The sequence below is a fragment of the Suncus etruscus genome, chromosome 2 (assembly GCF_024139225.1).
Source record: "Suncus etruscus isolate mSunEtr1 chromosome 2, mSunEtr1.pri.cur, whole genome shotgun sequence".
NCBI classification, from domain to species: Eukaryota; Metazoa; Chordata; class Mammalia; order Eulipotyphla; family Soricidae; genus Suncus; species Suncus etruscus.
The window spans coordinates 65,888,298-65,903,251 of NC_064849.1; the positions used below are offsets into that span (position 1 = coordinate 65,888,298).

At 49.9% G+C, this 14,954-nt stretch overlaps 1 protein-coding gene across 1 annotated transcript; it reads left to right on the top strand.

Annotated features, from left to right (window-relative positions):
- The first annotated feature begins 4,947 nt into the window (after nt 1-4,947).
- Nucleotides 4,948-6,614, top strand: PPP1R3E (protein phosphatase 1 regulatory subunit 3E). Its single transcript, XM_049768736.1, has 2 exons — nt 4,948-5,409; nt 6,165-6,614. Exons 1-2 carry the CDS (start codon nt 4,981-4,983, stop codon nt 6,585-6,587), a joined length of 852 nt encoding a protein of 283 aa, XP_049624693.1. The 5' UTR covers nt 4,948-4,980; the 3' UTR covers nt 6,588-6,614.
- Nucleotides 6,615-14,954: the final 8,340 nt, after the last annotated feature.

A 14,954-nucleotide genomic window follows, 5' to 3' on the forward strand; every position in this document is an offset into this window, starting at 1 on the left:
AGTCCTTCGTTCACAACCCTGATTCTTCTAAGGCACTGACGTGAAATAAAAATACTTTCAAGTCTCAAGATCCAAATATAGTTCTCTCTGCCAACACAACTTATTTATAAGCTCTGTGAGAAAAGGAACTGAATTTTGTTCACTTCATGTCCTTGGAATAATAGATTTGAAGTTAATGTTGACTGGCCAAATCACTCAACTCTGCTGGTCAGTTACTGCACTGGCTGTATATGAAACAAAGATTGATTTGGAATATAGCTTCGTTGTCAGTCTCATCAGTCAGGAGAACAGAAATACTAATACTAGAACAACACAAATGCCAGGTCCAAAGATTTTTTTTGGGTGAGCACACCCAGCAGTGCTCAGGGGTTAATCTTGCTCTACACTCAGAAATCACTCCTGGCAGGTTCAGGGGCCATATGAGATGCCGGGATTCGAACCACCAACCTCCTGATTGCAAGGCAAACACCTTACCTCCATGCTATCTCTCCGGCCCCTCCAAAGATGTTTTGAAGGATAGAGTGATAGTACAGTGAGTAGGGGGCTTCTTGCGCCTGGCCGATCCTGGTTCTATACCCCAAACTCCATATAATACCCTGAACCTTCCAAGAATGATCCCAGAGTGCAGAACCAGGAGTAAGCCCTGAGCACTGACAGATGTGCCCCCCCCCAAATAACAAAAAAATTAAAAACAAAAATAAAAATAAGAATGGTTTAATATTAATTACAGGTTAAACTATAATACTGTTACATACAGGGTTAAATAAAATACTACAATAATTTATGCTTGTTTCTTTGGGCCTGGGTGGGCCTGGGAGCACCACCTGGAGCCATTCCTACCTAGCACCCTGACAGTAGACCCTAAGCATCATAGGATGTGACCCCCAGCAAAACAAATTTTGGGCATTCTATTTCAATCTTCCTTTTTTTTGTTTTGTTTTGTTTTTTTGGGCCACAGCCGTTTGATGCTCAGGGGTTGCTCCTGGCTAAGCGCTCAGAAATTGCCCCTGGGTTGGGGGGACCATATGGAACTCCTGGGGATCGAACTGCGGTCACGATCTTTCCTTTGCTAGCGCTTGCAAGGCAGGCACCTTACCTCTAGCGCCACCTCGCCAGCCCCCTATTTCAATCTTCTACACCCCTTTTGTTTTTGTTTTGGATGCATACAGGGGTGCTCACAGGTTACTCCTGGCTCTATGCTCAGGAATTACTCCTAGTGGGCTCAGAGGACAATATGGAATGCAGGGGACTGAACTTAGTTGGAACACTTGAAGGCAAGTACTCTACTTGCTGTTCTAGCTCTTTGGCTATAGATTCCCCATTTTAATATTCTGATGTTAACTATTACTATTGAGTACTTTTTAAAAAAACATATATATATAAACACACATATATATATAAACACACACACATATAAGGGCCGGAGTAATAGCACAATAGGTAGGACATTTGCCTTGCTTGCTGCTGACCCGCGTTCAATCCCTGGCATCCGTATGGTCCCCTGAGACTGCCAGGAGTGATTTCTGAGCAGAGTCAGAAGTAACTCCTGAGCGCCACCGGGTGGCGCCAAACAAAAAAAATAAGGGTCTGGGGTGCAATACAGTGGGGAGGGTACTAGTCCTGCTCACAGGCAACCCAGGTTCATCCCTGGTATCTCATATGGCCCCAAGAACTACTAGGAGTAAATCCAGAGTACAGAGCCAGTAATAACCTGTGAACATTGCCAGATATGCCCTTCCCAAATCCCAAGATTCTAAAAATTGGGGGGGATTTAAAGCCATAGTGATGATAGGGCCTACTCCTGGCTGCATCTTAGAGATAACTCTTGGCACTATTTTATGGTACTAGAGGTTAAACTGGGTTCCTCTGTACACAAAGCAAGTGTTTTATCCCCTGTCATATTCCTCTGGATTTACTATTAAGTATTTTAATGTTACAGAACCAAGCAGATTAAGACATTAGAACCTGGGGCCAGAGAGATAGTATGGAGATAGGGCATTTGCCTTGCATGCAGAAAGACTGTGATTCAAATTCTGGCATCTCATATGGTCCCCTGAGCCTGCCAGGAGCGATTTCTGAGTGTAGAGCCAGGAGTAACCTCTGAGCACTGCCTGGTGTGACCCAAAAACAAAACAAAAACAAACAAACAAGAGACATTAGGACCTGACAGGTTCTAATCCTAGCTCTCCTAGCTGCTCTTTCACTATGTTTTCCCATATATAAAATAGGCATACTATTATTCTGTATTCCTAGGACGGCTTGTTTGTTTTGGACCATTGCCAGGTGTTACTTCCAGCTCAGCTCAGTAAGGTGGGACACAGGTAGTTCCTGGTAGTGCTATCCACACTCCTGCAAGCAAAGCATAAATTTCAACCCACAGAGCTAATTCTCTAAGCCTTAAAAATTATATCTATGGGGGATGGACCAATAGTACAGGGGATAGGATACTTGCTTTGCATGAGGCTGACCCAGGTCGACCACTAACATCCTATATGTCCCCTGAGCCCTACCAGGAGTGAGACCTGAGTGTAGTGGCAGGAGTAAACCTTTTGTACTGCAGGATATGGCCCAAACTCAAAATAAATTTTAAAAATTTATGGGGCCGGGCGGTGGCGCTGGAGGTAAGGTGCCTGCCTTGCCTGCGCTAGCCTAGGACGGACCGCGGTTCGATCCCCCGGCGTCCCATATGGTCCCCCAAGAAGCCAGGAGCAACTTCTGAGTACATAGCCAGGAGTAACCCCTGAGCGTCACAGGGTGTGGCCCAAAAACCAAAAAAAAAAAAAAAAAATTTAATAAAATTATACCTAGGGCTAGAGATAATACAGCAGGTAAGCAGTTGCCTTGCATGCAGCTGTCTTGGATTGTTTTTAGTTTTTGTTTGATTTTGGGCCACACCTGATGGGACCATGCTCAGGGATTACTTCTGGCTCTGGTCAGAAATTACCCTGGCAGGCTCAGGGGACCATATGGGATGCCGGTCTGTCCTGGATAGGGCTCGTGCAAGGCAAATAAATGCCTTACTGCTGTGCTCTCTCTGGCCCGTCATGGCTTTGATCCCTTGCACCATATGTCCCCTAAACACTGTCAGGAGCGACTCTGGAGCAGTTTTCTATTTTTGTCAGTAGTTCCTGAACACTAGTATGTATTAAAAAACCCAACAGCATCCTATGGTCCCCTTCGTACCTGAAAAGAATGCATTTTATTTGGGCGGGGAGGGTTTGGGTCATACCCTGTGCCTCTCAGGGGACCAGGAATCTCAATATGCTGGGAATCAAACCACCATCATCCTGGGTCGGGTTGTGTGCAAGTCAAATACCCTACCTTGTGCTATCTCTCCACCCCCAAGGCATGCTCTATTTTGTTGTTGTTGTTGTTGTTGTTTCTGGGTCACACCCAGCAGCGCTCAGGGGTTTCATCTGACTCTGCGCTCAGAAATCACTTCTGGCAGGCTCGGGGGACCATATGGAATGCCCGGATTCTAACCACCTACCTTCTGCATGCAAGGCAAACACCTTACCTCCATGGGGACCATATGGAATGCCCGGATTCTAACCACCTACCTTCTGCATGCAAGGCAAACACCTTACCTCCATGCTATCTCTCCAGCCCCAAAAGTAACTTTATTTTTATTTTTATTATTTTTTTTGGGGGGTCACACCCAGCAGCTCTCAGGGCTTTACTCCTGGCTCTATGCTCAAATCTTCTGACAGGCTCGGGGGACCATACTGGATGCCAGGATTTGAACTACCGTCTTTCTGCCTGTAAGGCAAATGCCCTACCTCCATGCTATCTTTCTGGCCCCAAGGCATGCTCTCTTAACACCTTTGTCCTACAATCATCTCTCACACCCTCTCTACAGGTTCTTCTTTTTTTTTTTTTTTTGGCAGAGGGAGATGTGGAAGGGGCACACACCTGGTAATGTTGAACTGAACAATCTCTCTAGCCCCTCTACTACACTTTTTTTTTTCAAACGTGAAACATTCCAATGAGTGCCTTGCTCAAGACAACACAAATAAACAAGGGTTTAGCTGGGTTCCTCATAGGTGGAGGACAAAGGTTATCTATGCCTGAGTTAAAAAAATAAAAATTAGGGGCTGGAGAGATAGCATGGAGGTAAGGCGTGTGCCTTTCATGCAGAAGGACGGTGGTTCGAATCCCGACATCCCAAATGGTCCTCTGAGCCTGCCAGGAGTGATTTCAGAACATAGAGCCAGGAGGAACCCCTGAGCGCTGCCGGGTGTGACCCAAAAACCAAATAAAATAATAATAATAATAATAAACAAAAAGTAGGGGCTGGAGCGATAGCACAACGAATAGGGCATTTGCCTTTAACGTGGCCAACCCGGTATCCAGATGGTCCCCTCAGCACTGCCAGAAGTGACCCCTGAGCATTGCCGGAAGGGGGACTCCCCCTCAAAAAAAAACAAAAACATCGTGGGGCCAGCAGCTGTCTCCCCACAACTTTTGAGTGCCCCCCATCTCAGAGACTACCTAGCTTTCATCATCTTGCAAAGTCGGGAGCCCTGGGAACATGAACCCTGAAGTACAGGGCCATGAACATGGACACGGACAACTGCCTCTTCGCCTTAACTCTTCGCTGGCCGCAGAGAGACACCGAGGCGGCCACGGTCAAAGGGGGCGGGCAGCGTCCCCGCGGCAGAGACAGATGGGGAGCCACCTGTCAGCGGGCTGTGGGCGGGGGCCCTGGCCGCCGAGGCCTCGGGACCGGGGCGTGAGCGCCGTTGAGCGCACGCTCAGAGCAGAGCGGACGAAGCTCGCAGAGGCCGGAGCCGATGGCCGGAGCCCGTCCGGGGACTGAGTCGGCGGGAAAGGCGCTAAAGGAGGGAGGCAGCGCAAGGACGAGTGCGGGAGCCCGGAGGTGACAGCAAGGAGAGAGGACACGCGCGATGGCGAAGCGCCGCTGAAGCCAGCGGTCGGACGGGCGGCGACGCCGCAGGCCGCACGCCCGGGGCGGGTGCCATGTCTCGCGAGCCGCCGCTCCGCACGGACATCCCCCGCAACCTGAGCTTCATCGCGGCGCTGAGCGAGCGCGCCTACTACCGCAGCCAGAGACCCAGCCTGGAGGAGGAGCCGGCGCGGGAGCAGGAGGAGGAGCCCGGCGAGGGCGGGACGCGGCTCGGGGCCCGGTCGCGCGCGCACGCTCCCAGCCGCGGCCGCCGGGCTCGCTCCGCACCGGCCGGCGGGGGCGGGGGCGGCGGCCGGGCGCCCCGCAGCCCGGACACGCGCAAGAAGGTGCGCTTCGCCGACGCGCTGGGGCTGGAGCTGGCCGTGGTGCGCCGCTTCCGGCCCGGGGAGCTGCCGCGGGTGCCCCGCCACGTCCAGATCCAGCTGCAGAGGGACGCCCTCCGCCACTTCGCGCCGTGCCAGCCCCGCGCCCGAGGCCTCCAGGTAGGCGGCCCGCGCGTCCCCACCCGCCGCGGAGGGACTGTGCGGACGTGCCTCGCTCTGCCTGACTCTGGACTGGCCCTGTGTTTCCCTGCCCTGGGGGCTCCCCGTCCGTGAAGCCTTTTCCCCGCTGTAGCCCCGGCTGCACCGCCGGGACGCCCGCACTTGGCTTCCGGTTGCCCCGGCGCTTCCGCCTTGACTCCCTTGCCCCGCCTCTGACGTAACGCATGCTCAGCTTCTGATTGCTCTAAGCTTGATTCTGGCCCGCCCCTTTGGCTGCTGGACGCCGCGCTCAGCCTCTGATTGGCTCAGCGCCTCGTTCTGACCCCGCCTCTTGACGGCCTGGATGCCTCGCTCACCCTCTGGTTGGCCCAACGCTTCCTCTTTGACTTCCTTTCCCCGCCCCTGACGTAGACGCCTGCTCAGCTTCTGATTGGTCTAGGCCTGATTCTGGCCCTCCCCTTTGTCTGCTAGGACGCCGCACTCAGACTCTGATTGGCCTAGCGCCTCGCTCTGATCCGCCCCTTTGCTGGGATGCCTCGCTCTGACCCCGCCTCTGACTGCTTGGACGCGCCCTCAGCCTCTAGTTGGCCCAGCGCTTCTCCTTGACCCTCCCTTTCCCCGCCCCTTGACGTGACGCTTGCTCAGCTTCTGACTGGCTTAGACCTTTTCGACCCTTCTCTATGACTGCCGTCCGGGACGCCTCTGATTGGCTCAGTATCTGACTAACCCCGCCCTCCCCCTTTTCCCTCCCCCAGGAGGCGCGCGCATCCCTGGACCCGGCCAGCGAGCCGGACTTCGCCGCCCGCTTGCAGGCGCAGCGCATCTGCCTGGAACGCGCCGAGGCGGGCCCGCTGGGCGTGGCCGGGAGCGCGCGCGTGCTGGACCTGGCCTTCGAGAAGCGCGTGAGCGTGCGCTGGAGCGCCGACGGCTGGCGGAGTCAACGCGAGGCGCCCGCCGCCTACGCCGGCCCCGCGCCGCCCCCGCCCCGCGCCGACCGCTTCGCCTTTCGCCTGCCCGCGCCGCCCGTCGGGGGCGCCCTGCTCTTCGCCCTGCGCTACCGCGTCACGGGCCACGAGTTCTGGGACAACAACGGCGGCCGCGACTATGCCCTCCGCGGGCCCGAGCACCCGGGCAGTGGCGGCGTCCCGGAGCCGCAGGGCTGGATCCATTTCATCTGAGACCCGCGCGGCCCACGGCGGGGAGGAATGAATGGGCGGCATGGAGATGGGGCGAGCAGGCTGACTAGAGAGATATAGGACCGGGGCATGCACAAGGACGGTGGTTCGAACCCCAGCATCCCATATGGTCCCCGAGCCTGCCAGGAGCGATTCCTGAGCAGAGAGCCTGGAGGAACCCCTGAGTGCTGCAGGGTGTGACCTAAAAACAAAACAAAAGAAGATAGGGCCCTAGAGTGATCCCCTCATCTATTCTTGGGCGTCCAGAGAAAGTGATAGCTTATCAGGCCCATGGGGGTGGCTTTGGATAGAGCCCTTCCCATCAGAACACAGTTGAGTGGCTGGCGCATTCCCTCTTCTTGCTGGCTTTTGCCACCTCAGGGCCCCCAGCTCGCTCATTTTAGCTTTAACTTGACCTTAATGGCCTTGCTCACTTCCCCCAGAAGTTGGCCTTGGGGGAAGTTGCTCTCCTGCACCTGGCTTTATGTCACTTGTAAGTCTCCAGGACTGATTGGGAGAGCACTTGCTTTCAGCCTTGAAGCAGTCCTGGGGGATCAAATGAAGGAAAAACCAACTCTAAGCCCCTCGTTGTAGCCACACCATTCATACTTGCCTAAGGGGTTGGTGCACCCAGGGGCCAACTTGATCTCTGGGGTCCCTTTCAATGGCCTCTAAGCACTTTACGGATTTATTTGTCAAGAAAGAGTAATTTATGAGTATCGCCATCCTTTCTGCTTCAGGAAAAGATTGCTGATTACCTGTCTACCTTATTTCACTTTATTTGGACTCATTTTCTGTCTGGGAAATTGGATGAAATTGGCTCGAATCCCTTTGATCATTTTGTGATCTGAATAATGTAGATAAGTCGCATTCTGCACCTAAGCTAAGTGCTGCATTTCAGATCATTCTGCATCCTCAGATCATGAGTATTTGGTTGGGGCTGAGGATAGGTCCCCGGATTTGAAATCTGATGTTCATAGCCCAGGAACTATGTTATCAAGATCTAGAGCCTCTGTTCAGTAGGGCTTCTCCAACCATAGCTTATCCTGTCTGGGCCTTGCTTTTCACTTTTGCTCCTGCAGCCTTCGAAGCTGGGAACTCTTAGCTCTGGGGCGGTAATCTACATCTCTTTTGGGGAAAATATCCAGGACTCCCCAAAGGTAAAAGGAAACTATTCTCTTTTGAGAATAAAACAATATGGGTATAAGAAAATGGAAAACGGAGCCAGAGCGGTGCCGCAGGGTGTAAGGCATTCCCAGCCTAGGATGGATGGCAGTTCGATCCTCCAGCGTCCCATATGATCCCCCACGCCAGTGGCGATTTCTGAGCGCATAGCCAGGAGTAACCCCTGAGCGTCACCAGGTGTGCCCCCCCCAAAAAAAAGGAAAACACTTCAAGTCAAAGCAATTTGACCACTTAGAGGTGCCAGAAGATGGCATCTGTTCTATGCCCAGAGAGAGTGAAATGGGAAAGTTGTATTTGACTCATTCATGTTCATACCTGATGTCTCCTCCCTAACCACCTGAGAATGTCAACATTTTTCCTTTTCCCTATACTCTGTCCCTAAGTTTTGCACACTCTTTCCCCCTCTATAGTATTTAGAGTATTTACCTTCATTTTCCTTTTCCATAAGTCCCCCCTCTTCATCCTTCTGATCTCTGCTATTCCTTCTGGAGAAAGGGTGGAGAACCTACTTCCTTTACAAGACTTTGATCCACTTTCTCACTCGGGCTCTTTCTTGACAGTGTTCTAAAAGAGGAGATCCTGAGGCTGCTGATGAACAAGGATCTCCCAGGTAACCAGCTCCCCACTCCCTTTCCTGGCTGATCAACTTTTCAAGACATTTCTGGCGCACCTGTTCCCTTCCCACTGAGCCAGTGAGCAAGCACACACACGTTTGCGTACATGCATTCACAGCAAGAGTGTGTGTGGGACCTTAATCTTTTGAAGAAAGATGGTGAGTCACTCCTCACACAAATGCCCACTTAAATAACATCCCTAGATGTTAAAGAAAACAATGTGATTTTTGGATTGTCTTCTGGTCAAAGTTGCAGCAGAGCCAAAAGGGAAAGTACTGAAATGCCACCAAGCAGTGTGGACTTGAGTCATCAATGAATGTAGTCATCTTGTCTAATGTGTACCCATTACACATGTATTAACCATGGGCATAGCTCAGAAAAACCTGTCTTTGGTTCAACAATACATAAACAGCAGGGCTAGTATTTGGAACCTCAGAACCTATGTGCTGTAAAAGTCTTTCCCATTTAGACAGTTGTGGCCCTGGAACAATAGTATATAGCTGGCAAGGCACTTGCCTTGCATGAGGCTGACCCCAGTTTGATCCCCGGCATCCCATGTAGTCTACCCAAGCCTTTCCGGCTTAGTGAAAAGCCAGGAGTAAGCCCTGAAAATAGTTGGGTGTGGCCCCAAAATCAAAACTATTAAAAAATAAAAGCAGGGTACCAGATAGATAGTACAGCAGTTAAGGCGTTTGCCTTGCACACGGCCAACCCTGGATGGACAGTGCTTAAATTCCTGGCATCCCATATGGTTCTCTGAGCCTGCCAGGAGTGATTTCTGACCAAAGAGCCAGGAGTAACCCCTGAGTGCCGCTGGATATGACCCAAAAAAAAAAAAAAAAAAAAAAGCAGTTGAGAGGTGGAGCAATAGTACAGTAGGTTCTTGTCTTGTGCGTGACTAACCAATGTTTAATCCCCAGCATCTCATATGGTCACCCAAACCTCCCAATAGTGATTCCTGAGTTCAGAGCCAAGAGTAAGCCCTGAGCATTGCAAGGTATGGCCTCAAGCTTCCCAGAACTAAATATAGTATTAAAAGTGGGCACTTTTTCTAAAGATCACTGCTTGTATGAACAGAGCAACTTAAACATGTTAGCTCTAGATGGAAGGTACCTTGGGTAGAGGCTCAGTTGCCCTCAGCAAAATAGTAACACTGTGGCCCTTTCCTCTCATCTAGATGCCTTCCTCTGCCAACCTGTCAGAGCCTTCCCCTTCCATTTTCTTCTGTAACCTAAGCAGTTCTCTTCATAACAGCTTTAACTCAGGTGCTTCTCTGGAGTACCTCTAGGTCCTTGCAATCCACAGGCCCTAGAAACAGAGTCTGAAAAGGCTTTTTTTTAGAAAGTCAGTGACTCAAGGTTTCTCTACAGATGAGACCACAGGGTTAGAAGTGGTTAATGATTGAGCAGGAGGCAGAAATGTGTTACTGCGCGGCTGACCTGGGTTCAATCCCCGGCATCCCATATGGTCCCCCGAGCCTGCCAGGAACGATTGATTTCTGAGTGCCACCAGATGTGACCCAAAAGCCAAAAAAATAAAAAAGGACAGTATAGTGGATATGGTGCTTGCCTTGCATGCAACCAACCTGGCGTTAGTCTTCACACCTTATGGGTTCCTAAGCCCTGCTAGGGGTGATCCCTGAGCACTGCCAGGTGTGACCCAAAAACCCGAAGAAAAGATAAGCCACCCTTTGAACAAGTGAAATGGAAGTATTTTGTGACCTATCCCAGAACTGGTTACCATCAGGCCTTCCTGAAATCTCCCCTCCCCTTCACAGTACATCAAGGTTCGTGGGGGAAGAAATCCAGCAGTCCAGTGCCTCATTGCGCTTCTTGCATTTGCTTTCCCACCCAGATTAACCACCTCATACATGTCATTGAAATAAATTAAAACTTGAAAATATAAGATGTTGAGTGGTTCTTGTTTCTGGGCCAAAGGTGGCAAGAGACCAAAGACTAGGGTAATCTCCCAATCCCATTTCTTAGGCTGAAGTTCTCTGGCTAGGCAAAAACTGGGTGGGAAGATGAAGGGGTTGGGCAGCCTTCAAAGAACCACCCAGGGTAGGATCCCATCTGCACTTTCCCACCATAGTGGAAAATACCAGAACTTGGCCCATTTGTTTCCTGGTACCTAGCACCAACTGCTGTGCAATTAAAGGGAACACCTTGAGTCAAATCCTTTTCTTCTTGTGGATACTCGTTTTTTTTTTTTTTTTTTTTGGTTTTTGGGCCACACTCGGTGACGCTCAGGGGTTACTCCTGGCTATGAGCTCAGAAGTCGCTCCTGGCTTGGGGGACCATATGGGACACCGGGGGATCGAACTGCGGTCCGTCCTAGGCTAGCGCAGGCAATGCAGGCACCTTACTTCCAGCGCCACCGCCCGGCCCCCCGGCCCCTTCTTATGGATACTCTTAAAGGATCTATCCAAGTTACATTCTGCTCTTTAAGCATGGAAGGATAGAATAAAACTTTTCCCTATTCAAGGTTGACCCTAGAGCAAAGGATGAATATGGTAAAAAGGAAAGGCAAGGGCCTCCATCTTCTCTAGAAAGGAGCAACAGAAATAGATACCTCCTTGTGACATCATAATAGCTAAGCTGTGATATCACTGAATAGCACCCTTACTTCTCTTGTGCTGTGAATCCAGGTGTGAAGGCTAGTAGAGTCAGCATGCGAAGTAGGCATCCGAGGAAAGGTAATGGGGCCTTCCATGGATTCTTGTACTAGCTCTTGTCCTTGGGGTATCCAGTGGCTCTAAATGTCTTTTGAGACTTTGTGCTTATAATGGTAGATTAGTTTGTCTGAAATCTTCCCACATATTCTTTTTTTTTTTTTTGGTTTCTGGGCCACACCCAGCGGTGCTCAGGGGTTACTCCTGGCTGTCTGCTCAGAAATAGCTCCTGGCAGGCACGGGGGGCCATATGGGACACTGGGATTCAAACCAACCACCTTTGGTCCTGGATCGGCTGCTTGCAAGGCAACTGCCTCTGTACTATCTCTCCGGGCCCTTCCCATATATTCTTATCACGACCTTCAGCACCCCACAGCTCTGATTGGTCACCCTTCAACTATGGCACTTTTTTTTTTTTTTTATGGCCACACAGGCGGTGCTCAGGGGTTACTTCTGGCTCTGCACTCATAAATCACTCCTGCAGATTCAGGGGCCATATGGGATGCTGGGGATCGAACCCAGGTCCATCCCAGGTGCCACATGCAAGGCAAATGGCCTACCACTGTGCTATCACTCCAGCCTCATATCTACGGCACTTCTTAGGAAACAGTACAGTACACTGGAAAGTTGAGGATCCTTGCCTTTCCCTTCTCCCACATTTCTTGTCCTTTTCTTTAGAGTCAACCTAGAATAGGCAAAAGGGTTTTGTACTTCTGTTCAGTCTCATCTTTTGGTTTGGGAGCCACACTTTGTGGTGTCCAGGGCTAAATCTGGCTCTGCTCAGGGATCATCACTCCTGGCAGGTTCAGGGGAGCCAGGGATTGTACCCTCTGCAAGGCAACACCCTACCCACTGTACCATAGCTCTGGCCCCTCACCCTGTTATTTTTTTTCCCAGTCCTTTCCCCAGCGCCACCCTTAGTGTTAAGGAGCAGAATGTAACTTGTATGAACCCTCTAAGGGCTCTCTACAAGAAGAAATAGGGATTTGGCCAATATGTTTCCTTTAACTACTCCAACAGCTGCACTCGTCATTCAGTCCCAGGAGCAGATCCAAGTATTGAGGTGTTCTGAAGCATAGAAGTTTCTTCAGAAGCTTTTTGTGTATATTTTTGATTTGGGATTATATCCAGCAATGATCAGGGTTTACTCTGGCTTTGTGATCAGGGAATCACTCCTGAGGGAGGGTCAGAGTTCTGGGCATTGAAATGGGGTCAGCTGTTTGCAAGATAAGTGTCTTACCTGCTATAGTATTTCTCTGTCCCCCACTAGAGTCTTTATTTTATGATTTTAAAATTTAGGGTTATAACTGACAGTGCTCAGGGCTTACTCTTAGCTCTGTACTCGGGATCACTCCTGGTGGGGATCTGGGGACCATATGGGATTCTGGAGATGAACTTGATCTGCTGTGTGCAAGGCAAGTGAGTGCTTTACCTGCTGTACTAGCTCTGGTCCACTTATGAAACCCTTTTAAAGAAATACTTTGAGAAAGAAAAAAGAAATACTTTGTTGGACTACACCTTATTTTACCTAAAACAAAGTTTATCCCTGGTTTCTTTGTATCTGTTTGTTTAACAACTTGGTTTTACCCAACACAAAGTTTGTCTTTTTTTTTTTTTTTTTTTTTTTTGGTTTTTGGGTCACACCCGGCGGTGCTCAGGGGTTACTCCTGGCTGTCTGCTCAGAAATAGCTCCTGGCAGGCACGGGGGACCATATGGGACACCGGGATTTGAACCAACCACCTTTGGTCCTGGATTGGCTGCTTGCAAGGCAAACGCCGCTGTGCTATCTCTCCGAGCCCACAAAGTTTGTCTTACTTGTAAACCTGGGTGGGTTTACTGCCCCAGCCAGGGGTGATCTCTGTACTCAATAAAAATGGCAGTTCTGGCAGGCAGAGAGGTCCATACTAGGTAGAAGACTGCCAGACTACCCTCAGCCTGGTCTAGATTATTTTTTGTGGGACCCTGATTCAGAATCATTCACTGGGGCTTGGATATACAGTGCATGGGTGATCTTACAATACTTATGCACGAAAATGAATGTTAAGAGAAATGTGCCTCTGAACCATGAAAAGAGAGAGGCAAGAGCTTCCCGTAACTTTCCTAACAATGAAAGATGAAGGACCAGTGAGATAGTACAGCAGGTAAGGCACTTACCTTGCACAACATCTGACATGGATCTGATCCTTGGCACTCCAATATGGCCCCGTAGGCACTGCCAAATGTTATTCCTGAATGCAGAACCAGGAATAACCCTTGAACATTGCCAGGTGTGGCCCCAAAACGAAGATGGAAGAGTAATCTACATTGAAAATAAGGGCCAGAGCAATAGCACAGTGATAGGGTATTTGCTTCGCAAGTGGCTGACCTGAGTTTGATCCACAGCATACCATGTGGTTCCCTGAGTACTGTCAGAGTGATTGCTGAGTGCAGAGCCATGAGTAACTCCTGAGCATCATTGCTGAATGTAGCCCAAAGGCAAAAAAAAAAAAAAAAGGTTCGGCACAGCAAATAGGGTGTTCTTAACTGGTTTTCTTTTTGTTGTTGGTTTTTGGGCCACACCCTGCGGTGCTCAGGGGTTACTCCTGGCCAACTACTCAGAAATAGCTCCTGGAAAGGGGGACCATATGGGACACTGGGATTCGAACCAACCACGTTAGGTCCTGGATTGGCTGTTTGCAAGGCAAACACCTCAGTGCTATCTCTCCAGCCCTTCTTAACTGGTTTTCTACAACAGCCTTGTGTATTGAGGCTGGAGAGGTAATACAGTGGGTAAGGTGTTTGCTGTGCATGTGGTTGACTGGGGTACAGTTCCTGATACCCTGTATGGTCTCCAAACCCTGGGTGCTCCCCCTAAAAATTTTTTGAACATTCCTCCAGTCTATTCAATTTAGATTATTAGTGAATAAACTGCCCTGATAATTATGGCTGCCATTGTCTAAAATGTCACACTTTCCCTTTCATTACATACACGTTGGAGGGGGCATATCATGATTTAAGAGATCTGTAGGTACCAATGGGCTTGGTTTAAACTACAGAATCAAGTTTATAATTCTACAGCTGAGTTGAGTAAAAGTCCTTGGTTACTATTTTTGCTGATACTAGTTTGATGAAGGTGGTTTTTAGGAGTTGCTAAAAGGAGACAAGCAGACAGGTAGGAGGCAAATAGGAGTGGAGCATTGGTAGAAATGGACACTGGTGAAGGAATTGGTTAAACATGATAAATATCCACAATAATTAAATATTAAATAATAAACATTAATGATGAACATCGACTCATATTTACAATATTATATTACTAAATGTTATCTTTTTAACTATTATATACCTAGAACCCAATCATGGATGACTCTGTCATTCCACGGTGACTAAATATTTTAAAATTTATTGGTTGGGATGGTGTCACACCTGACGGAGATCAGGGCTTACACCTGGCGGTAAAGCAAGAGCCCTATCCACTGTGCTGTGGCTCAGTCCCAGTTCGATACTAATTGAACCCAGGAAGCAACAAAAGGCGCGTGCTCCTGGGCTCCTCGTTCTTCCAGCAGGCAGGACTTTGGATGCTTTTCTTGTGGGGGGGGGCACACTCGGCGGCACTCAGGGGTCACTCCTGGTCTCTGCGCTCAGAAATCACTCCTGGCAGGCTCGGGAGACTATATGGGATGCCGGAAATCGAACCCCGGTCCGTCCCAGGTCGGCCGTGTGCGTGCAAGGCAAACGCCCTACCGCTGTGCCAACGCTCCGGGACCTGGATGCTTCTGGAGAATAAGTTTCCCTTTGCGGTAAGCACTGGACGGGAGATTGAGCCCTCGACTAGGCTTGTGCTGCTGACAAGAGGATGCTGAGGGTTCTTTCAGGTCCAAAAAGTTGAGCCAAGTATGGCGGGTCCTGGGGAGCTCCGT

Coding starts and splice junctions, on each gene's coding strand:
- PPP1R3E (XM_049768736.1), top strand. CDS start 4,981: ATGTCTCGCGAGCCGCCGCTCCGCACGGACATCCCCCGCAACCTGAGC. Junction 5,410..6,164: donor CCCGCGCCCGAGGCCTCCAG/GTAGGCGGCCCG, acceptor TCCCTCCCCCAG/GAGGCGCGCGCATCCCTGGA.